Source organism: Lissotriton helveticus, chromosome 3_1, assembly GCF_964261635.1.
Source record: "Lissotriton helveticus chromosome 3_1, aLisHel1.1, whole genome shotgun sequence".
NCBI lineage: Eukaryota > Metazoa > Chordata > Amphibia > Caudata > Salamandridae > Lissotriton > Lissotriton helveticus.
Window position 1 is genome coordinate 1310021143 of NC_136061.1, and position 25166 is coordinate 1310046308.

The 25166-nt window shown below is 42.8% G+C and overlaps 1 protein-coding gene across 2 annotated transcripts in view; it reads left to right on the forward strand.

Annotated features, from left to right (window-relative positions):
- The window catches only part of ZBTB44 (zinc finger and BTB domain containing 44), a 287794-nt gene that overhangs the window by 225132 nt on the left and 37496 nt on the right, over positions 1-25166 (forward strand). The window contains exon 5 of one of the 2 annotated variants that reach the window (XM_078681945.1): positions 22552-22852. In XM_078681945.1, the coding sequence (XP_078538071.1) occupies positions 22552-22852 (301 nt within the window). The remainder of the gene's footprint in view (positions 1-22551; positions 22853-25166) is intronic. The other variant, XM_078681946.1, reaches the window with a different exon arrangement.

The following is a 25166-nucleotide window of genomic DNA, read 5'->3' on the forward strand; positions in this document are numbered from 1 at the left end:
CCTCGAAGAACCGGCCACAGAAAGTACCATGGACACCCGCGTGTCAGGTGGCCTTCGAGACTTTGAAAACAGCCATGTGCACCGCCCCTGTGCTCCAAGCCCCTGACTACAGCCGGGAGTTCATAGTCCAGACCGATGCCTCGGAGCACGGCATTGGGGCGGTCCTATCTCAGATTGACCCCGAGGGGATTGACCATCCTGTGGCCTTCATCAGCCGGCGGCTGCTGGCCAGAGAGCAGCGATGGAGCACCATCGAGAGAGAGGCCTTCGCCGTCGTGTGGGCCCTCAAGAAACTCAGGCCCTACCTCTTCGGCACCCACTTCCGAGTCCAGACTGACCACCGGCCCCTGCGGTGGCTGATGCAGATGCGTGGCGAAAACCCAAAGCTGCTGCGATGGTCCATCTCCCTCCAAGGGATGGACTTCACTGTGGAGCATCGCCCTGGCAATGACCACGCCAACGCTGACGGCCTGTCCCGCTTCTTCCGCCTCGACGAGGAGAATACCCAGGAAGATGGGTGACTCTCCCCGCCTTCAGCTGGAGGGGACGTGTGTTGGACCCGGCCTCGTGGCGTGGTCCTACCCCTCCCGCATGGCGGGCCCGGGACGACATCGGCCTCCGTCGACCCGCCGTCGACCCCCCTGAACACGAACCATCGACGAAAGCAGCCCCCCTGGCAACCCACAGCTCTCCCCCCCCTGGGACCCCAGCGGACCCTGTTCGCCAACACTGCCGGTCTGGCGACCATGCCAGGCCACCATTTCCGGCCCGACTCCATCTTGGGCCCATCACGTCCCGAGCACGTGGCCGCAGCCACCTCTGGCCCCGGCCCCAGCGAAGCCCCGACATCGAGGCACCAAGATCCTCCCAGGTGGTAGAGTGGCCACTTGGCGGATCCCGGAGGAGGGGAGTTTCGATGGGCCTCCAGCCATTCCCGGACGCCTAGTGTCGATCGCCCTCCAGCCTCCCTGGGCCCCGGCTCCAACCCCCTGCTGGGTGTCTGGACACCTTCATCCCGGCCCCTCGGACCCCCAGGCGCGAGGGTCCAGACATAAAAGGACTCCAGTCCTATATCTGGGCCAGCCCTGGATTAGGACTCCAGTTGTATCTTGGAGTCGAAGCCCTGCTGACCTTGTCGCGGCTGATCCTGATCTGAACTCGTGCACCGGAACCATCTTCGAGGCCCTGCTGACGCTGTCGCGGCCTGACCGAGCTGAACCACCTTCGAGGCCCTGCTGACGCTGTCGCGGCCTGACCAAGCTGAACCACCTTCGAGGCCCTGCTGACGCTGTCGCGGCCTGACCGAGCTGAACCATCTTCGAGGCCCTGCTGATGCTGTCGCGGCCTGACTGAGCTGAACCATCTTCGAGGCCCTGCTTACGCTGTCGCGGCCTGACCGAGCTGAACCATCTTCGAGGCCCTGCTGACGCTGTCGCGGCCTGACCAAGCTGAACCACCTTCGAGGCCCTGCTGACGCTGTCGTGGCCTGACCAAGCTGAACCACCTTCGAGGCCCTGCTGACGCTGTCGCGGCCTGACCAAGCTGAACCACCTTCGAGGCCCTGCTGACGCTGTCGCGGCCTGACCAAGCTGAACCACCTTCGAGGCCCTGCTGACGCTGTTGCGGCCTGACCCCTTGAACTATCCACGCACTAGTTGGTGCCAAGATTGTCCCGCTACCCCACTAGTCCCGAAACCACGACTTTCTGGATCCCTCGATCCCTGCCTGCTAACCTGCTAAGAACGTGCCTTCATTTCTTATATAAAGAGACTTGTGAATATCCCGTCGTGTGGTGTCCGTCTGTAGTAGTGTGATTGCTCAGCTGGTACGATTGTAGGAGAGGAGCCTCGCCAAGGAGGCCTCCCTACGGCGCTCGGCCTATTCCATAGAGAGAGGTGAGTCTCGGGGCGGGCAGTCAGACATCTTCTGCCTCCCCTGGGATCGCCTTTCCAACAACCTTACAGTCTAACTTTACTGAAGACGTGATTTAGTCATCAACCTGTCAACCCAAACGTGAGAATAAATTTGATTTTAGTTTCAGTTTATAAACTTTATTTCGATTTAAAAAAAAATTACAAAAGTTGTCACAATACAACAATAAAAGCCGGGTTAGCCATAGCAAATGATCACTGGGTCGAGAGACTTGATTGTACAAGAACATATCACATTCATCTTTAAAATAATAAACAACACGATATAAAAACTAGTTCTAAAAACAAACCTTTGTTAGCGGCCTATACTTAACATGATAGAAAATTATCCATCTACTGTTAAAATACATCAAATCAAACATAAATTGCATCATTCAATAATAATACAATATCACATACTATACAATGGATTCGATTACTTGAACCTTCCACCAGTCCACCGAGTTACCCACACCTGACCCACAAACTTAGCCTTAGCTATCATAATTGGCCCATCTAAGGATGTATACACCTCTTTGTATTCTCTAATACCCAAAGCTAAACAAATTGGTTTCAGCCAGCGTCGCCTCGGGGCGTTATATGCCGGGCACGCAAAAAAAATGTGTGGAATAGATTCAACCCTATCTGAGCAGTATGGGCAATTACTACTACTTGCGTCTAATTTAGACCACCTCGAAATAAATGCCTTGGTGGGTAATGAGCCTACTCTGAACTGATGGAATAATTTCCTGTCACGAGGGGAGGTAATTATATCCCAATACTGCTCAAGTTTAGGTTCAAACTTGATCTCAAGGAATGTATTAGTCAGGGTCGGACCAGTGGAAACTGTAAGCCGTCTAAGGTTTATCATATGCCAATAGGCAGCCTTTAGTTCTGCTTTACTTGGAAATGAGCTTGCTGCAGGAGAGGTCCACAGGCAACTCAACCCCATCTCACAAAGAATGTTTCTAACACAACTGAACCAGAGGAGCTTCTTGTTTACATCAAGCTCTCTGACTTCTAACAAAGCCAGGGCATAATTGGCCAGCTCTGGTGTCACCCAAAGTCTCCTCCAATATACTACTAGCCTATAAAGCGCAACATCTTTGATTGAATGGCACCCCAGATCTAAATATAAAGGAACCAAGGAGGCAGATTGCGGGAGCCCAACCACCGATCTTAAAAAATTTTTTGACTCACCACTAGAGATTCCAAATTCCCATACCCCCACAGCTCTACACCATACAAGATAGAAGCACCATTCTAGATTTATAGATCTGTAGTACAGGAGCTACTGGTTTAGTGTAAGAACATCTTTGCTCCTTGAGTAATACTCCAGAGAGTTGAGCATGCCTCACAGTCAGGCTATCTATTTGGGGTTTCCAACTGAGTTTTTTGTCGATCGTTACCCCCAGATAAGAAAAAATCTCAGCTTGTTCTAAAATGCCCTCCTTCATTCTGACTTCGCCAGTGGGTTTGCTAGAATTCTGGAGGACCATAAACTTCGTTATGTAATAAACATAAGAGTAATGTAATGTAAATTGATACTTGTATAGCGCACTACTCACCAGCAAGGGTCTCAAGGCGCTTGTACGAATACCGCTGTGGAACCCATCCTGGCTTTCCCTGTGAGTTGTCCACTCCTGGGCACCCCCAAGGTGGAGGCAAGGCATCCTTAGCGTTGTGGGGGCCGTTGTGGAGATTAAGCAAGCTATTTCCCAGAGTTGCAGAGAGGGACTCCATGATTGGAATAGGCACCGAGGCGAGAATTATCAGGTCCGTGGAATTTTTTAGCTCAAGACCCGCCAAGGCGGGGAATTGAACCCTGGTCCCGGGCTAGACCTCTGCATCAGGGTCTGCCGCTCTAACCATTGAGCCACACTTCTCCACTGAGTAAGTTGAAACCCTTATTTGCCATGCTTAAGAAACTGTAAAGACGCCCTAGCAGTTCAAACATGTTCATTCAACTAAAGTGGCACAAATAAATACAAAAGTAGGCACATATATGTACATTTTCACCACGAACTGAAAATGCAAACTGAGTTCCAGATTGTATGATTAGCACCAATGTCTGGTTTAATTTAACTGCACCTATGTATGCATTAACCTCACTGTGACCACGTGAAACCTTGTAAATTCATTAAGAGATAACTCGCTTGACTTTTGTATGGTGCATGTGCCAGAAGGGAGCATATGAACACACTGAATATTTGTGGAGAGATCAACATGCCCCAAATGATGCATATATTCACACTTCAAAGTGAAAAAACATGACCTTTTAGGTAATGTTGTATATGGAAACACCTGATTTCGGCCATCTTGTTTCCATTAAACTGTGCCAAAATAGAAAGCATATTGCTGCATTTTAGCTGGGCACCCCTGTTTGCAGTTTAAATAACAGAAGAGAGTGAGGTATAGTGTTGGTGGGAAACAACGCGGGATGATAGTTCAAAACTCTTTATTTCGATTATAAAAATCATAAAAGACATTACAGTCAGTTAAAAGTTAAAACAGATTAAAAGTACGGAATTGAAAAAGATCAGGTCAAAACAGAGCTGACATTAATGTAATAGGACCACAATAAAGGTGCATGATTTTAAGTATTAATTCAACAGATCATCATGCTCTAATACACTATAAAAGTCCATTAATTTAAAAAGATGTAATAGAAGATATATCGACCCAGCAATGGTTTGCTGACAGAACGGTGTTATAATGCCAAAATGCCTATAGCAGTGGTTTAGACAACAGCTACCCTGGTCTTTAGTGAAATCACTAAGCCCTGCAACAAGACTCTGCAGGATAGCAGAGTCAACCTACCACACATCCCTTAAAGTTGGTAAAAAAAAAGGATGAAACAAATCAGTGTTCCCTTAATTTGTTAGCCCGAATGGCCCATGCCCAACTCAAAAATGTTGCCATGGCGACAACAATGGATTCCTGGGTACATGTCTGCAGGATCCTAAGGGCCTCCATGGCTGATCTTGTACCAAGACTGGTACAAGTGGGCTTGACCAATTTCATCCTGGGTGACCTGTAAGCCGGGCAGACAAATAGGATGTGAGCGATTGATTCAATCTGTGCTAAACACAAAGGGCACATTTCTGTCGTGGGCGGATACCATCAGCTAGTAAAAGCTTTAATCGGAAGTGAGCCTACCCTAAACTGGTGGTATCGCTTTCTATCAAATGGTTTTGAAATAAAATCCCAATATGGTTCGAACCCAAGCTCTTGTTAGATCATCAAGAAATTCCTGGCCAAAGTGGTCCTTGTGATAGAGGAAAAACGCTTCATCTTCACCATGTCCAAGTAAACTGCCTTGAACTCCTTTTTTGACGGAAATGGGTTGACTTTTGGATTTTCCCACAGAATGCTCATCCCCATTTCGGTGAGGGTGTTTTTTATGTACTGAAGCCATTTGATCTTGCCTAAGCACCCAGCTCCCCTGAAATCCAGGAGAGCTTTGGCATATAGAGAGAGCTCAGGAGTAACCCAAAGCCTTCTCCAAAAAACTATAGGCCTGAATCAAGCCAAATCCTCAACGCAAGAGCAACCCAGGTCAAAATATAAAGGCAGCAATGGGGTTGATCGCGGCAAACCCGTTAGTGCCCTTATGAATTTATTTTGGGCTGTAACCAGGGGAGTAATATCCTCATGGCTCCAAAGTTCAGCGCCATATAGAATTGCACTGAAACTTTGGAGTTCTATATCTTGAGGGCGGGAGTTATGGGCTTGGTGAATGAAAGCCTATGCTCTTTTATAAGACCCCCAGCCAGCTGTGCGTGTTTTAGAGCTAGCATGTCAATCTGTGGCTTCCAGTTAAGCTTCCTATTTAAGGTTATTCCCAAGTAAGTGAACACTTCAGTCTGATCTTAAAGAACATTGTTGATGTACACTTTACCCTTTATGGCTTTGCGCTTATGGAGAACCATGAACTTTGTCTTGTCTACATTGACCAGCAACTCATGATCGCGGCAGAACTCATCGAACCAGGACAGGGCAACCTGTAGCCCAGTTTGGGTCTTAGATAAGATCAAGGTGGCGTCCACGAACATGAGTAGGGGGATCTTCAAGCCCTCCTACCTCGAGTTGATCTCCTCTGCGCAAACAGTGAACAGTTTTACAATCTTTCAAATGTTTTTCGATCAAAACGCGTTTTGAGCAGTGGCACTCTTTGGTTAAGACGTGGAGGTTCTTTGAAGTATCGATAGACGCCAGAAGTTGGCAGAGTTAGATGGGTGACGAATGGCGGAAACTAATTTGGACAGAGGAGTGTTTTAAATATTGAGATTGATAGTGCCACTTTGTACTGGATATAGGATTTCAGGCCCCCGAAGAAGGGCCAGTTCGGCCCGAAATGCATTGGGCACACTTTGGAAAATGAGGAAACGTTTTAAACTTGACAATACAATTGAATGTTATATGTATTGATCGAAAAACATTTGAAAGATTGTAAAGCTGTTCATTTGACTGTCCTTTTTATGCTTAATAGCTGATGCTAAAGTTAATTTATGTCTGTTGAGTAAATCAGAAGGTATATAATCAAGAATAAACAGTTGTTAATACTTAAAAATGTTGTTGTATAGAAAATGAGTACATTTTGAAGTGATTAGCACTTTGATGCAACAGTGCACAGTGGTCGAGTGTGATCAACTCGAGGTAGGAAGGTTCAAGGTAGGCACGGTTTAGGACAAACGTGCTACCACTGTCGCACGCTTGGAAAACTCTCCCAAGGTTGGAGCATCGGTGGGGCATGTGGAATAGTACTGAACGACCCTGTCAATAAACAAAGAAAACAGGGTAGGAGTGGAGACGCATCCTTTGCGCACACCCTTTAAAACAGGAAATCTATCTGTTATTTCACTGTGTGTGCCCCAACGAACCTGTGCGTGATTGGAGTCGTATAATTTGACTAGCATTGCTTGTAACTCCAATGGCATCCCCACATCCATGAAGGCTCTCCACATTTTATTACGAGGGACCGAGTCAAACACAGACTTAAGATTGATAAATGCCGCATATAGTGTGCCACCTCCTATAATAACAACCCGCCAGTAAATAACCACAAAACTGAGCACCTGATCTATGGTGCTGGTATGGGGCGAAAACCTGGCTGCAGTGGTAATAAAATCTGACTCCTCTATCCACAGCTGGATTCGACACAGTACCAGCCTGGCGACTATATTCTGAATGGAATCTATAAGGCTGATAGGCCTATAGTTGCCAGGTAGTGCTCGGTCCCCATTTTTATCTACTGGTATTAAAACTGCTCCAGACCAGGTGTCAGGGAAGCACGCACCACTAGCTATGGAATTAGCAAGATAGGTGATGTAAACAACCCAGTTGTCCTTATCATAACGAACCAGGTCCGCCGGTACACAGTCGAGGCCCGGGGCCCAGCAATCGGAATTAGGGAGAGGACTGTCGAGTTGTTAAATGATAGGATAGGTATCGAGGTGGGAATTTGAAAATCAACCGAGTTGTTATTGGGGGCAGAAAAATGGGCCTTATAGTACGAGACCCACTGATCGGGCGGAACATAAGTAATAAGTGTATGAGGTGTCCGCCACTCCCCCACTTGACTAACTGCCAGAATCTTACCATGTCTTTCTCAATGCTGGCTGTAAGCAAGTCAAGCCAGCAGTTCTCATCCCACTCCTTTTGACTTTTAATTGAATTGCTTTATACCTTGCCCTGGTGAGTTTAACCTCTCCCAAATATTTAGATCTAATAGCCCTTGACAAAAATCGATATGCCTCTCTACAGGTTTTATTGTGCCAGGTAGCTGTTGTTGTACCTGTATTTACCTTCTTTTGGCTGGTCTTGATAACATATTTTTAGATTTAAGAACAAGTCTCTATGATCCTTGGGGGCAGTGAGGTTGATATCCTCCTGGAAGTCACAACTTTGGAGACAAGATATCGAGTGGGCAACCATAGCCTTCCTCTTGCCCAGGTCCGCTTTGTTCCCAATAAGCTTGGACCATCTTACTCTCTGTGTGTCATTAGAAAGCAGCACTTCTGATGGTATGTCCTCTGCGACCTTTTTGGAGATGTTTAATAAACCCGGGACCTTAATTGTTAAAATTATTGGATCGTGGTCGCTTTCTGTGCGATCCTGACCCAACATGTCAAGGGGAAGGCTGATGCCTAGCTACGAAACTGTCCCTGGAAGGGGTACACCAGGGAACTCATGATGGTCAGGAAAGGAGTGCTTCTTCTGAGCCCGGGGAAGTTGCAAGCTGAGAGCTGGAGGTGCGGGAGGTGCTGGGGGATGGTATGGGAAGATGAGGTGATTTACGACAAAAGTGAAGTGTAGCGGCCGAAGTCACAGTAAAGAAAGACCTACAGTCATATTTACATTGTCACTGTAGTAGATGGCACAGTAGGTGCTGCAGTCCACATTTAACTGACAGGTGCTGGGTACACCTTGCCACCATATACTAGGGACTTATAGGAAAGTTAACGATGTCATTCAGGAATATACCAATTGTACTACGTTGAAAGGAGGAGCCCAATCAATCTACCACTGGTTAGCGGGGGTAAAATGCACAGAGTTCTATAGCCAGAAAAAATAGGGTCTGCAAAAAGGCAAATAAATTGGGATGATGCTGCAGAAAGGGCAAAATTCCAACACCTCCCTTTCCTTGCCAGTCATATGAAGCACAAGCATAGGCTAAGACAAGAACTCAAGTCAAACAGGACCAATAAACTACAGTGGGCGTTTTGCCCCTTTACGTTTTCTTCTGTACAGGTTCGAAATTATGTCAGATGAGTGGGCCATGTGACCTTGACCGTATAAAGGCACTTTGCCTTAGACATCTGTCACTTGCAATCCCTTTATGATTACTTTATCCCTTATATGATGTACCATAGGTGGCAAGTTATCCCATATAAGGTAGTCCACTGTTGTAAATAAATCCACAGCAGAATCATATTACAGCAAGTAATAGTTTCCTTAATTTTCCTCGTAAAGATTTCTGGTTATGAAGTATAATATTTTATAGGTGAATGATTCCAGGTCCAATATCTGCAAATATTCCTCAATTTTAGGAGATATTGCAAAATCCCTAACAACCACAGGCTAGCGTGTAACAGAAGCTGCCTTTCAAAATTCTATACTACTGTCACGCTGCCCACTTTAAGTGTATTTGTGATTTATTTATAGCTATCATCAGTCAGTAGGAAGCACCACCACTGCCAATGTTATGTCTGAGACCACCTCAGACTTCCCTGATTGGCTGGCTCATGACCGGACCTCCGAAAAGACTCTAGTTGGATGTTTAGAACTTTCAATCCTAAATCAACCATTTCCTTCCATCCTCCACTTAATTCAGAAGTTCACATCATGTTCCAAAACCGCTGCTATCAGTATCCCTGTTACATTCTACATACTCCAACTCATTAACAGTCCAGTGACATTCTTCTCTGTATATGCACATAACGTGATATAGAGTCGCCGACCACTCACAAACAGCCAGAACGTCTATACAACTCACACTCTCGATTATAGAAACAATGTAAACATTCTTCTCACATCAAACATTGTATGCCCCAAACTGTCGTGTATTTCTATAGGTTCTGAATCGATCCCCCTATTCCTGACCCTATTCTGGTTAAACTACCTAGCTAGTTAACTAACAGTCAGCCCATGAGGCAAGAAAACCCCCATGATGCAGATACCGTTATCTGACGCAGTCACACTACGGCACAGGAACGTGTTATCTGATTAGGTCATAACGCTTGAGATCTAATTAGACAAGCGACATTCCTCCAGCCCCTGATAAGGCATACGACGTTCTCATAACAAATCAAACCTATGACAACCTGGATAATCCGTGCGGCCATTGTTTTGATTTCACAGAGAACTTTAGTAAAGAATGTGCTAACGAGCAAGTCGTATGACATCTTTATTGACGTACCTATGTCCATCCTTACGTCAATCCCGGCACCTTTAAGGTATAAATATTGCCGACCTTGCCCTATGCAAACACACGCGTGGTGACAAGACGGAGCAGCCATACTTGCCGAAGCCGAGAGCAGAAGCAGACCCCGCAGGCAACAGCCCCGCCTTCCTGACGCGCTGAGAGACGCGCTGCTATCTCAAGCCGAGAGACCCAGCACCGGCGCTTCCGGGTAGCCCTCGCAGGCAGCCTGGAATATCGAGAGCAGAGAAAGAGATACCATTCCTCATTCATCCTAAATTCCAGGTACAGAACTGAATAACCCCTCACAGAGAATTCTTTAGTTATTCACTTGGCAAAAACAAACTTAACTTAAACTGTAACTTTCCATTCCCGCCCACGCATTAGACTTAGGTCAGGTACACGGGGTAGGCGTATTTAGAAACACCAGTTGAGTACGTTTAGTCAAATGTATATGTGTATGTAAATATATTTTAATCATTTTAAACATCATATGGCTCAGAAACCATATCAATGTTTTTACAGTATTATTTTATACTATTGCTTCTAATGTATGCACTTTACTTAACAATAAGTATTGCAATAATATCGATCCATTTCTCTTGTACGAGAAAAGAGACTGATCAATAAATAACATCTTTTATTGAACACGCCCGTCTCTTCCTTTTCTCTACATTCTGATGAGACTAAGAATGCACGTACTGACTGAGTAAAATAATTGCCTTGTGCTCACACGACTCTTGAGATTGACTCTTGATTAGGGGAGAGCAAAGTTGTCATGTTCTATGGTTGTCAGAAACTAAATCCCTTCTTGTCTAATCAGGGGAGTTAATCCTTCCTTGAACATTCGAGAAAGTTTCTAGCGAACTCTGAGCTTAGCTGGCAAACCCAAAAATTAAGTCTAGTATCGACAGTAGTAGACCTAGTTAACGTCTGGCCTAGGCCTTTACTGCTGTAGGTACTATTCCAATGCGCAGAGCCTATTGGGAAAATAGGAGCTACACTACATGGCGCCCAACGTGTTTGGAAAGGGCGATAAAACTAACGTAAGACATTTAGAGTAACTCAGTCGTGCTTTCTCACTCAGACCCCTTTTCCCAAATACTCCAAAGACGTCTGGAGTGGGTGAAAGGTTATTATATCCTCCAAAACCTCGCAGGAGGGAACTCCTATGTATGGTTCTTGGTCTAGTCAACGTTGAAGGATAAAACAGTTCCAGAATATTGTGCATCTAATCTCTGATTCCATAAGAAACCTGATCTGCAAATAAAAATAATACCATCCTGTCAGTAAAATGGGAGACAGTGATGGAGAAAGAGAGGCAATTAGATTAGCTACTGAAATAGCAGATGCTGATGCTACCATGCAAGCAGCAGACGCGGATATAATACTCATTCCGGTCATTAAAAGGAGATCTATAACCTTAAAACTTATAGAAAATGGACTGACACCTAGAGGTGGCACAGTCATATTCGTAATTGAGGCACACGAATATCGGCAGACAGAGGTATACTATTCATGGATACATTTTCCAGCAGCAAATGCTGTAACAAAGTACTTCCACTATTACAAAGTAGAGGAACCTCCTGAAACGTACACCCCTTTCGAGGAGGTGGAAGTACCACTCAAATTCCAAGAGCATTTGCTCTTATTTGATGGCGCCCTAATACATAACAATCACATTACAAGGCTCGGTCCCTTAGGAAGACCAGGAGCAACGTGGCCGGTCTTAGCCGGATACACACCACATCCAGACATCGAAAGAATGCCTGCAGCAGAGCTGTTAATACAGCTAAAACAACTACTAAAAATTCACAGACAATTAGTTCAGTATGTAATGCGGACTTCAACAATTCAGCCAGCGATTAAACTTCCACAGCTGACCCCTCACCAGGGGAACACAAATAAAATTACACCACAGAACATCCAATCCTGCCTAGGTAAAGTTCCAGCTAAACGGGAACAAATACCATTCTGGTTGGCACAGAAAATTACCCAAATAGAGGCGGTGTTTCCTGACACCACCCCGCTGGAAAAACACAGGATTCTGACTATATGTCTCCCAATGGGAATCGCACCACACATTGAGGACTGTGACACTTGGGGTACAGTCTTTGCTTCCATCTATACAAAAACGCACGGTGTTCCATCCATTTCGGTAATACCAGATGTGCTAAAACAAATTCAAGATGAATACGGTCCAGAACCTGCTTTAACTCTTGGTATGAAATTACTGAAAGACTTCAAGCAGGTCTCGGCTATATTATTAGCCAACATAAAAGGTGAAGCAGCAAACGTGGCGATCCGCCAGAGGTTAAAAGAGACAGATATAGCAGACCAACCAGCTGAAATTGCCAGAATCATAGAAAAATCCTATGAAGAACTAGGCAGAGATAGTCTAGGTGGAATACCAGTAAAACCGCAACTGACTACAAGTCCAGAAAAAATGTTTTTTAATAATAATTCACCAAAAAAGAACTGGGATGGAAATAAACAATCCAATCCTAAAGAAAAGAAATTCCAGTCCAGAGGAAGGTCTCCTAGGCGAAGAGAGAAATCTCCAAACCCGAGACAAAGGTCACCCCAGAGTGACCCCTCTAGGAATAGATATAACCTTAGAAATAGGGATAATATTAAAAAACCTGATAGATATCAAGACATTGATACACGTCCCTCTCAATCTTTTCAGAATTCCTCGCAGAAATCGGAAAGAAGAGGACGATCAGAAGAGCACGCCAAGTCCAAAGACAAGGAACCTGCTCAACTGAAAAAGAAATCACAATTTCCAAAAAAGAAGGTAGCCAGTATCAAGGTAGTTAACAATGCCGAGAATACTGAGGACAGAACTGAAAAACGGAGAGTGGGCTCAGACAATGCTAGACAGCGCAGCAGAGGTGAGCATAGCTCGCAAAGTCCTTATGAATCATCTGGAGACAGTGGACACGAATGAATACCTTCAAGTGGAAACTGCAGATACCAGAGTTAGCAGGCCCCACAAAATATACGAGATAACATTACGTATAGAGGGAGATAAGACTAGGAAAATTAGGGGACTATTTTGGGATAACCTCTCCAAAGGCTATGACATCCTTCTAGCTGAAAAAGACTGGCCACCAGAGTTTGTCAGGGAGTGCCCTCATGGCGAAGAAGTAATTATGCCTGCCTTCTCGAATCAAATACCGATTCATAAAAAATATACACTTGCTAGAAAGTGGGCAGTGGCCTTAGCACCTGCTTTATATAAAAATCATGTAGGATGGGATGAGGATTCTCCTCCTCACAAAGTCCAGTTAAAATCACAACCAACTGCACAAAGGCAGTACCCAATTAAGCAAGAAGCTAAAAAACAAGTAAATGAAATACTAGATCAGCTAGAATACCAGGGGGTGATTGAAACTTGCACCTCACAAATGAACAATCCTTTGTTTCCGGTCGCCAAACCAGACAACTCATATCGTCTAGTTTTGGATTACCGACACCTTAACACATGTTGCAAAACCTTTGCAGTGCAAAACTCACACAGTGCTGCACTAATGAATAACATAGTGCGCAAAAAATACAAAACAACCTTGGACATCTCCAATGGATTCTTTTGTCAAAACATAGCACCAGAGAGCAGATATTTAATAGCTTTCTAGTAAATGGCACTCAAAAACAATTCTGTCGGTTAGCCCAGGGGTACAAGAACAGCCCGGGGGTATTCTCAGCGAGAGTAACAGAATTACTACAACTATATGATGATGAAGCATTATCTTATGTCGATGACATTTACTTAACAGATGATGACTTGGAGACTCACTTGAAAAGAGTGAACACCATAATACTTGGTTTCGCTGCAGAGGGTTACAAATTCAACTTCAAAAAGTCCAGAATTGCCCATCTGACGGTCCTATTCTTAGGATATGAGTTATCAAGTGAAGGTAAAAGCCTGGCAGACAATTTCCTAGAGAAATGTGCCGTAATCCAAGCTCCTAAAACACTAAAAAACCTACAGTCAATTCTAGGCTTCCTAAATTTCGGAAGAACATATATTGCAAATTACGCAGAAAGGGTCAAACCCCTTTATGATCTAATTAAACCAGACTTTAAAAGATCCAGTTGGACTCAAGCACACACAGAAATTTTGAGATCCTTACAAACAGACATGCTAATTAAAACAAAATTAGAAACCCGTGATAATACACGCAACCTTGTGATCCGAGTCATCCCAGGGAGATGCGGATTCACATACCTAACCTCTAATGAGGGAGATAAGGTACCAATTGCATTCAAATCACACTTGTACACTAAGGCTGAAATGAAATTTAGCCCAACGGAAAAAATTCTTACAGCAACACAGACAGCTATAGCAAAAGAACGAGCCCTGGCACAAGGTAAACGAATAGTAATCGTGACACCAATACCAGCCTTAGAGGCGGTAACAAAGGCAAGCATTCCAAATGCTAAAGCACTCCATCCGAGATGGATACAATGGGCTAACTCTCTTGCTGCAACAGACGTGGTGTACGAATTTGATCCTTACTTAAAAACACAAGAATTTCTCCAATATGAATTTGAATGTCCTCCGCCAACCGAAATTCTGCCTCTAGAACACTACGGCTGTATAATATATACAGACGGATCAGCACAACCCGCAGTAGGGGGTAAACAAGCTTACAGTGCTGCGTGCGCGATTGTTAAAGGTCGTTGGCACGAAGGGAAATTTAAACCAACCCTCACTAAAACACAATCTCTAGGAGATTGCACAGCTCAGCGAGCTGAACTACTAGCATTCAAGATGGCGCTTGAAAATACCAATCGAGAATTCCCCACACTTATAGTGTGCGATTCGTATTATTGCGTTCAGTCTTATAATGAATACTTGCAGATCTGGCTTCAGAACGGTTTCAAGGATGCGAAAGGTGGCACAATCAAGCATAAAATGCTCTGGGAACAAGTAGCTCTTTTACAAAAAGAACTACCAAAGACTCACGTGATACATACACTGAGTCATCAACGTGATGGCGTTCACGTTGCAGGGAATTCATTGGCTGATGAGGCCGCGAAAGCAGCTGTGCAAACGGCTTCCGTAGCAGCCGTCACCCGGTCAAAAACAAAAATAGACAGCGAAATATTACAAGCTGTCAGCGCTTCAGAAAAGGATTCGATAGAACCACTCCCTAAAGGCTTTCCAGTAAAATACTCATACATAACTGATGAAAACAATGTTCCTTTTGCTCGAATCCCTGGAGTGGGGGATAGGGCAATTCCAAACATGGAACACAGATTAGGACTAATAATAGCGGCACACGAAGGGCTTGCTTCTACCCATGCTGGCGTCTCAGCCACAGTATCATTATTAAAACAGAGATACTGGTGGCCACAAATGAGAAGACAAACAAGGAACTATGTTCTAGCATGTGAAATATGTCAAAAAATGAAAGTATCAACTGTGAGACGTCCAGCACAGACGCCCCTTCTAATCTCGGATAAACCATTAGCATGTGTTTATCTAGACCACTGCGGTCCCTTACAAAGGGATGGTAACTATAAATATATCTTGGTCGCAGTGGACTCATGCACGAGATTCATATGGATGTGGCCCCAGCGAACGGCTGACGCCAGAACTGTTATAAAAGATTTGCGGGTCTTTATCGGCACATACGCAATTGGCATTCTGCATTCGGACAATGGTCCTGCTTTTAGCTCTCGGGCTTATAAGGAGGCCATGGTCAGCATGGGCGTGCAATTGCGGTACTCTTGTCCATTTCACCCTGAGGGGAACGGAATTGTTGAAAGAAAAAACCGTGACATAAAGCAATCTATAACGGCAAAGGTATTAGGTTCGGGAGCTGGGTGGGTCAAACATCTAATAAGTGTCCAACGTAGTCTAAATAACTTGCCAAGAAATTCTCTGAAGGGATTCAGTCCGTACGAATTATTATTCGGAACTAGGATGTTGATCTCTGACCTTGATAGTCAGACTTCAGTGGTAATAGAAAAAACCTTTGATGTCAAAGACCGTTTGGCTATTTTGCAGGACTTAAACAAAACAAGAAAAGACCTGAGCAACATACAGTTGAAACAACAGCCAACGACCACTGAAGATTCACCACCTGTCCCAGCAAGACCTGTCTGGATTCCAAAAGTCGGGGATCTAGTCAGGGAGAAGATCGCGGTAAAGAAGGAATTTGGGCCTTCTTACAGAAAAGCAGTTCCTGTCTTGTCTGTCAACGGTACAAGATCAGTTGTACTACCGCCACTTGCTGGAAAAAAGGAGAACCGAGTTGTATCCATCGACCTGGTAAAACCACAACATGTGGCCGATAACAAACAGTAGACCAAGTGGACTCCCAATAAGTAGCAGAACACCAAGGTTTGCTACCAGTACAGAGGTCCTATCAAAGAGGCTCATCACATTCGAAACGCCTACAGAAGACCAACAAGGACTATGCAACAATGCAATAGAACTAAGACCTCTGAAAACCCAAATAAAGACATTTAGCAGAGAGACACCAATCTATACTGAAGTACCAAGTGAAAATGCAAAAAACAAAAATCCTGAACCAATTGGAACAATTGACAGAACTGCATCTGGTTACTTCATCAACTTCGATGATTCCTCTGACGGCTTCAGTGAACAAAAGACACAGCCATCATCAAAATCCTTTAAAGACAAAGCAAAGGAACTTTTGAAACAACTAAAAGAAACATATCTGATTTCTCCATGGATTGAATTTTGGGTGGGTTTTGGTGCATTTATCCTCATACTTTGGCTCATCATGGTATTTACCTTGGGACGCTTCATTGAGGGAAAATATGCTAAAATGGACACAGCAAGTCAGAACATCAACTTGGTCCTCAAACCACACACATCTTCACACGTCGAGAAACGAGAACTTTCTTCAGAACTTTCTTCAGCCAACTTCACAGCAATTCCAATACCTGGTGGGGTAGCCTGGGACAACACTGACTATGAAATTTATGGTCCGGTCGAGATCCTGAAATATCCACACCAAATCAAGATCTCCTTGAGTGATTTTGCAAAACCAAACTCATTTGCTGATGATTGGGACTTTGAAAGTATAAATAATATGATGTCTGACTTAGTAATGTCTGCTAAATTTACAAAACATGATTATTTGCAGGGTTCTACAAATTATGATAGTATGTATTGCTATAACCATTATGGTAACCATTTCTTGCATAAATCTGCACAACCTAGAAATGTTTTAAATTATAATCAATGGGAACATTGTGCTACACCTCCAAAAGGGAGCTCTAGAACCGTTTATGACAAATATTCATATTTTTCAGGTTTTAACATAACTAATGCTGAAACATTTTATTACAAATTGTCAAACAAGACAGGGATGAAAACCATGATAACCAACACAAAATTGATTTATTCAGATTCGTTCTTTGAAAAAATGAATACTTTTGGATTTGATTATTGGGACAAAAATGTTGATTTGAAAAGTGTTTGGGGTACAAAAGAATGGCAAGTACAGGGTATAGAAGCTTTGTTTAGAGCCTGCATGATCCCAGAACAAATGATATTTTTAAATGACACTGTTCAACAAACCACCTGTCTTGGCTTAGCCAAAATCAAAGATTTAAATAACCTGTCTATTCCAAAGCCAACAATGTTTAGCAATAACTCTGATACAGATGAAGAAATAGACATAAGCCATATACTTAACCAAAACAGAACACATCCTGATTGGAAACAATGGTTGATCTGGCCCACAGATACAAATAACTGTCAAGATAGATTCCTGAATAAAACACAGGGTTTCAAAATGACCAGGCCAGACCCTAGATATCCTCAAAGACATCACCCAGGGATAATAACAACCTACAGTGTGGGCAAATTATGCCTTCAATGGCTACAAACTTCCACACTGCCTGAAATTAAGCAACACCTAACTTTACTTACTGATGGTGCTGACTTGCGTGATTTCATACTGGGACCACGCAAACAGCGTCAAAAGCGTTTCATAGCAGCCTCTGTATATGCAGCATACAATGAGGCCTGGAAGGTTACTCAAATTGAGACAGCAGAGAGAATACGTGAAATTGATCGTATTAATTTGGAAAAATCACTTTCTGTAGTGGACAATGGGTTAATGACTCTGTCCTCCAGAATTTTTTCATTGGACAGCATTGTGTCTTCAGCAATCAATATATTATCGCAAGACTTACTGTTATTACAACATGGACAGTCACAATTGCGCTCTATTGTACAGCTTGGCTGGACGTTACAAAATCTGCGTTCAGGCTACGTGCCTTGGCGTTTAATCAACACAACGTCACTATTCCAAATCTTTAACCTTACTGATAGACAAATCGGTATGGCGCAGAAGGGTGCTGATTATACAATCTTGAGCATTGAAAAACTAGAAAGATTACCAATGACAATGTCAGAACGACCTGTCAGTGAATGGATAATCCACGGAATCATAAATATTCCAATCTCAACCTTCAGGTTTCAATACTGCCAAAAATATATACAGGCTGGCATGTACGAGAAATTGGGAAAGGGGTACCTTAAAACAACTTGGAACCTGCCCTATTCACATGCATGTGTCAGTAACAAAGGACAGAAAGTGTTTCTTAGTGGCAACAATTGTGCTATGTCACTAAGCGGCACGCTTCTGTGTAACGGTATTAGTTTGCACGGAGCCTGTGAAGGGAATTCATACAACCTTTCATGTCACCAACAAGGCGCACCTGCAACTGAAATAGAACCATTCTTTCAAAGACTCTATAATGGGAGTTACATTCTTATTGTAGACCGCAGATGTTGTAGTCTTATGCCCGGGACTCCTTATCTCGTCACTACGACGGCGAAGGTCAAGTGCTGTGGACGTTCTTTGTTCCCCAGCTCCTTACCAGACAGGGAGGCAAGGGCATGGCCCGGTTTGAAAATTACTTCTATTCGAGTAGACACTTTAAGCAGAATGAAAACGTGCTTCTTCAGACGCCTACAAGGCTCACGTCATCTAAAGAAACGTATGATCTACAAGTCGCAAGGACGACTGCAGAGATACATACATTATTATCAACTAATTCCCCCGTACATTTCGCGGAAATCCTGAGCGAAATCTTAAATATTTCTGATACCACTGGGGTCTCAAAGGTATTTAAGACAATATTTTCGATGGCATTAACACCATTCAAAGCCATACTGGGTATTTTTCCAGATTTCGTCCATTCGATTTTTGGCGGACTTCCCCTGATCCTGGGACTAATTGCAGGAATCCTATTCCTAGTCCTTATTTTTCGTTATGGCAACCCATGTCACAGATCAAACTCTCGCGACAATGGAAGATACGATCCTAGCCATTGGATACCGGGACCGGATATCAAAAATCCTGGGACTCTCCCGGCTTAGAGACCTAAACATGACTTGGTTTCTATCATTTCGACCAATGTGGCAAAGGTGTGTTTTACCTGTACTAAGGTGTCTGCTATGCGGAGAAGAATGCGTGTTAGACACCTGTCTGACGCTACAATCGGATGCGCCGGTGGATGCAGATACACTGTTGGTTCCTACCAAGGTTCACGCACTGTGCTGCCCTCAAAGGCTGCCAATTCTGATGACGGCATTCCTGGAATCTTCACCACTACGATTGAAGAGTAGTGAAGTTCAAGATGAAAGCAGCATCGAACAGGTACGACCTTCTGTCAGCAATGCAAATCAGAATGTCAATGGAGACAATCATGCGCACGAATGCATGGTTACCCCTATTTCCGACTTAGTGGAACTTTCCCATGAAGCTGTTGACAGTTTTTTCGAAAGCCTGAATGATATGATGTTCTCTCCGGAACAGAAATAGAGACTTTTGAGTAAACTCGCACACGGCGTTCCCTGAATTTGGCCTTCAACTTTAAAAATAAAAGTCACATGAACAATTACAATCCAGTTCACGGACAGCAAGCCCTTAAAATATTTTTCTATATATTTTTTCCCCGGGACACTGATCTTCTGCTTAAAGTAAGAAACTATTCCTAGAGAACTAAGATTTCTATTTTTAGATACTTTATATAGACTTTAGCTGCCCGCTGGTATGTTCACAAAATATATTATGTGATGAAATGGTTTCGACTTTTCTTTCTGTATAGCCATATTAAGAGCCATTTCATGTGTATTTCTAATATACCAACAAGCAATAATGCATAAAATGCGTGCTTACTTTTGCATTTAATTCATAGCTTAAGTGCATACAATATATGACTGCAATTTTTCAGTATATTTGAAAATTTCAAAATGCATTTATGTATTTTGGGGTGGTAAGGTATACACTATACTCTATAGTATGTTGTACTATGTTATACTATGCATAGATTAGTAGATATGACCATAGTTAGCGTGGAGTGGGTGTCGTGTATTTCTATAGGTTCTGAATCGATCCCCCTATTCCTGACCCTATTCTGGTTAAACTACCTAGCTAGTTAACTAACAGTCAGCCCATGAGGCAAGAAAACCCCCATGATGCAGATACCGTTATCTGACGCAGTCACACTACGGCACAGGAACGTGTTATCTGATTAGGTCATAACGCTTGAGATCTAATTAGACAAGCGACATTCCTCCAGCCCCTGATAAGGCATACGACGTTCTCATAACAAATCAAACCTATGACAACCTGGATAATCCGTGCGGCCATTGTTTTGATTTCACAGAGAACTTTAGTAAAGAATGTGCTAACGAGCAAGTCGTATGACATCTTTATTGACGTACCTATGTCCATCCTTACGTCAATCCCGGCACCTTTAAGGTATAAATATTGCCGACCTTGCCCTATGCAAACACACGCGTGGTGACAAGACGGAGCAGCCATACTTGCCGAAGCCGAGAGCAGAGGCAGACCCCGCAGGCAACAGCCCCGCCTTCCTGACGCGCTGAGAGACGCGCTGCTATCTCAAGCCGAGAGACCCAGCACCGGCGCTTCCGGGTAGCCCTCGCAGGCAGCCTGGAATATCGAGAGCAGAGAAAGAGATACCATTCCTCATTCATCCTAAATTCCAGGTACAGAACTGAATAACCCCTCACAGAGAATTCTTTAGTTATTCACTTGGCAAAAACAAACTTAACTTAAACTGTAACTTTCCATTCCCGCCCACGCATTAGACTTAGGTCAGGTACACGGGGTAGGCGTATTTAGAAACACCAGTTGAGTACGTTTAGTCAAATGTATATGTGTATGTAAATATATTTTAATCATTTTAAACATCATATGGCTCAGAAACCATATCAATGTTTTTACAGTATTATTTTATACTATTGCTTCTAATGTATGCACTTTACTTAACAATAAGTATTGCAATAATATCGATCTATTTCTCTTGTACGAGAAAAGAGACTGATCAATAAATAACATCTTTTATTGAACACGCCCGTCTCTTCCTTTTCTCTACATTCTGATGAGACTAAGAATGCACGTACTGACTGAGTAAAATAATTGCCTTGTGCTCACACGACTCTTGAGATTGACTCTTGATTAGGGGAGAGCAAAGTTGTCATGTTCTATGGTTGTCAGAAACTAAATCCCTTCTTGTCTAATCAGGGGAGTTAATCCTTCCTTGAACATTCGAGAAAGTTTCTAGCGAACTCTGAGCTTAGCTGGCAAACCCAAAAATTAAGTCTAGTATCGACAGTAGTAGACCTAGTTAACGTCTGGCCTAGGCCTTTACTGCTGTAGGTACTATTCCAATGCGCAGAGCCTATTGGGAAAATAGGAGCTACACTACAAAACATAGTAAAGCACTTCAACCAAACATTTACTCATTAGTCATTACACTAGCAGCCACCCCCATACAACTTTAGTGTTTATATATTAGTAAAAGGTCAGTCAGTTTACCCTTACATGGTCTTGCAAGAGTGAGTTAATCTTGAGTAATGATGGATACTGGGGCCATTTTGTTGAACTTTCCCTTGTCAGAGATTAGTAAGGCTGTCTTTAGATATTATATCCAAACTTTCTGCAAACTTTACTTAGGGCCGGACTGGGAACCAAAAGTGGCCCTATCAAAAACATTCAAACCAGCCCCACTCCCTTCCTCCTTGCTTGCTGATCTTGCCTTCCTTCTTTTACTCTCTGTTCTGAAGCCACTTAGGCGGTAATTACTTGGAGAAGCTGGACAAAGTGAAAGAGGCGCCAAAAGCTACCCTATGCGGTCAAAGGCACCGGCTCTCTGGGAAATGTCCCAAGGGAAAAATGGGCAGCCCAGGCGTGGCATTATTGATTGGATGCTGATATTTTTGTGGATGTTCGGATGGGGGCATCTATTCTTGCATAACCCTCCTTTCAGTTTTTCCAAGTACATATTGATAGTATCTTGTATGCTTCTGAGTATTGTGATGATCCCTTTAAACCACCAAAACCTCAAACAATCGTTAATTAAATGTATGTTAGATGTTGAAATGTACTAATATTCGTACTCATCCAAGGTATACTTTTTTGGATCATGTCTGAAACCAGTGAATTTATTATAGGCGTTTATCTCTGGGTAAGCATACAATATCTAGGGGACAGTTGTTAGATAAACTTTTTCTTTTTCACTTCCTAACATACTGCCAATGAAGAAGTATTTTGAATGTACGAGTTCATCCTTATTCCCTGCTCTTCCCGTGGTAAGCTACTCCCTGAACATGTCAGTTAGTCTGTGTTGAATTGAAGCCAACGTACTTTTTCTTTTTTTTTTTTTTAATATGTTGCTTTTTCTTTTCAGGCATTAAACCATTTCAGTGTGACCGCTGTGGGAAAAAGTTTACCCGGGCTTACTCCTTAAAGATGCATCGTCTGAAGCACGAAGGTAAACGCTGTTTCCGGTGCCAGATTTGTAGTGCCACATTCACTTCCTTCGGGGAATATAAACACCACATGCGGGTGTCCAGACATATTATCCGCAAGCCTCGGATTTACGAGTGCAAAACATGTGGCGCCATGTTCACCAACTCTGGAAATTTAATCGTGCACCTGAGGAGTCTGAATCACGAAGCATCAGAGCTTGCAAACTACTTCCAGAGCAGGTGAGGTGCACAACAAGACACACAAACTAAACGGAACCCAAATCCAAATAGGGAAACAGTTTCTTTACTTAACCTATCTAAATTTTCCTACGATTAGGTAAACCTTGCACGGTTTACGAAGGCACCAAGTAACCGCCCTCTGATTCTTGCATAAATTACTCGTTGTTTTTTTTGCATGTTCCTTCCTTCCCTGAGTCTGACGTAATTTGCCACAACGAAATCTATGCCTGGATTTGTGAATACCCTCCACTCAGACTATCAAGAAATTAATAATGAATATGTAAAAGGATATATACATATCCTGGATTTTCATGGAGTTTATTGGCATGTATGTGCTGATTTTACTCGTCAGTGTGTCTACGAGCCCAGTCCTACCTAAATCCCTTCTTGAAATCGGAGCATAATGTTTTGGCATTAAAAGAAGCCTCCCATCTTCACGTGCATCTCATATATTAAAAAATCCCAAATTACCTTTTGGTAGTTGAAGATGCTGTCTGACTCTCAGTTGCACCATGCTTATTTCACAACTGAGAAAAAGAACCTCAATGTTCAAAAGACAGGTTTATGTACCAATTTTGTGAGTGAAAATTCTTAGTGATGATCAACTCTGGTTTGAATTGTGGATTGTTTTTTATGGTTGTTTGAACTTGAAAATGTGGCATGGTTGATGGAGAACAAAATGATTGCACTCTGGCATTCCACCATCACCCACCTGCCGATATATATATATATTTTTTTTTAGCTTTAAACACATATGAATTAACTCACTCTTTTATTACATCATTTTTTGACATTTTCGGGCGTTTCCTAAAAACATGCTTTATTCTCCTCAGGGCCACTGCTTGTGCATCTTTCATGTTTTCAGTACAAAAACCATCAGCATAAACTTACCTATTCATGTTCTGTAGATGTTCCCTGTGATGGTTAGTTTCATCCTCTGGCCGCTCTCACACCAGAATTAAAAAAAATATTATAATCATTTTAAAGTCGATTTTACAATTTAAAAAGTAGAATAAAGTGCAATCTTAATTTAATAATTCTTGCGGGTTTTAAGTTAAACTATCAGTCAAGTAAAACCTGAAATTGGTCTACAGCGTTACTCTTTTCTTCCAATTTTTCCAAATATCTTTAATGAGGATCTAAAATCTCATCTCCTTTCTCCAGGTAATACTGGAAATTCGAAATCCTAAACATCTTTCGATAATTCATCATTAATTATATCCTCTGTTCTTCCCAATTTAGTATCCTTTTGACTTTTCCCTGATTAAGCAACTAAAATGTTGCTTTTATCGTTCCAGCGCAATTTCGTTAGGACTACCGCTTGAGTCAAGACACTCTACTAAAGCAAGTAGAAAAATGTACTGCCAGTATTTCTTTGTTGTGTACATTTTTTTATTAGGTTTAGTCTCTAGGACTACTAAGGATAGAGAAAGTGTTTTAAAAAAAATCTAGATTTACCTATGCAGACAGACTAGCAAAATATCAAGACTGGTTGGCAAGAAGCATGAAAACAAGCAAAATTAACAAAATTATTAAAATGGCTGTGATGACTTTTGAGCTTTTGCAGTGATAAGACACCCGTCCTGCCCAGGAAACTAACTTTGCACTTAGGCATAGAAATTAAATCATGCAGTCGCCTACTAAGGGCAAAGAAAAAAAGTTTGAGACAATATAAATCTGACTGGTGAAAGTAACATACAGTATTTGCTTGGTATATTGCTATCAAAAGACAAGTTGTGAAACAATTGGGTGGACTTTATTAAACCTGAAACATCTCTTGCCAAATGTTTGAAACTAATGATTTGAAATGTAACAAGCAATTCACTTGCACCAATTGGAGGAATTCAAAAGTATAGCATATAGTCATCATGACTGCCATACATTTTAAACATGCGTGTGCATTATCCACTCTGTCAATAACTAGAGTGACTTTAAACCTTTGATTGTTGTTATGGAAGCCAGGGACGAGTGTCTTATCACTGCAACATCTCAAAACTCATCACAGCCATATTCATAATTTTGTTGATTTTGCTTGTTTTCAAGCTTTTGGCCATGTTTTTTAGTTCAACCAGTCTTCATGTTTTACTATTCTGTCTGCGTATACTATCTCTACCATTAGTAGTACGAGAGACTAAACTTGATGCAACAAAAAAAAATCAGAATTTCTTGGGCATTTTCCTGCCCTGCTTCGTCCAAGCTATCAAGCTCAACAATCACAAATACTGTCTGTTAATTAGAAAGCAAACAGTGATATTTCTGCAATGTTGTGTAGTATTTTTTCCACATCTACAAAAGTGAAAGGCGTATTTTTCAC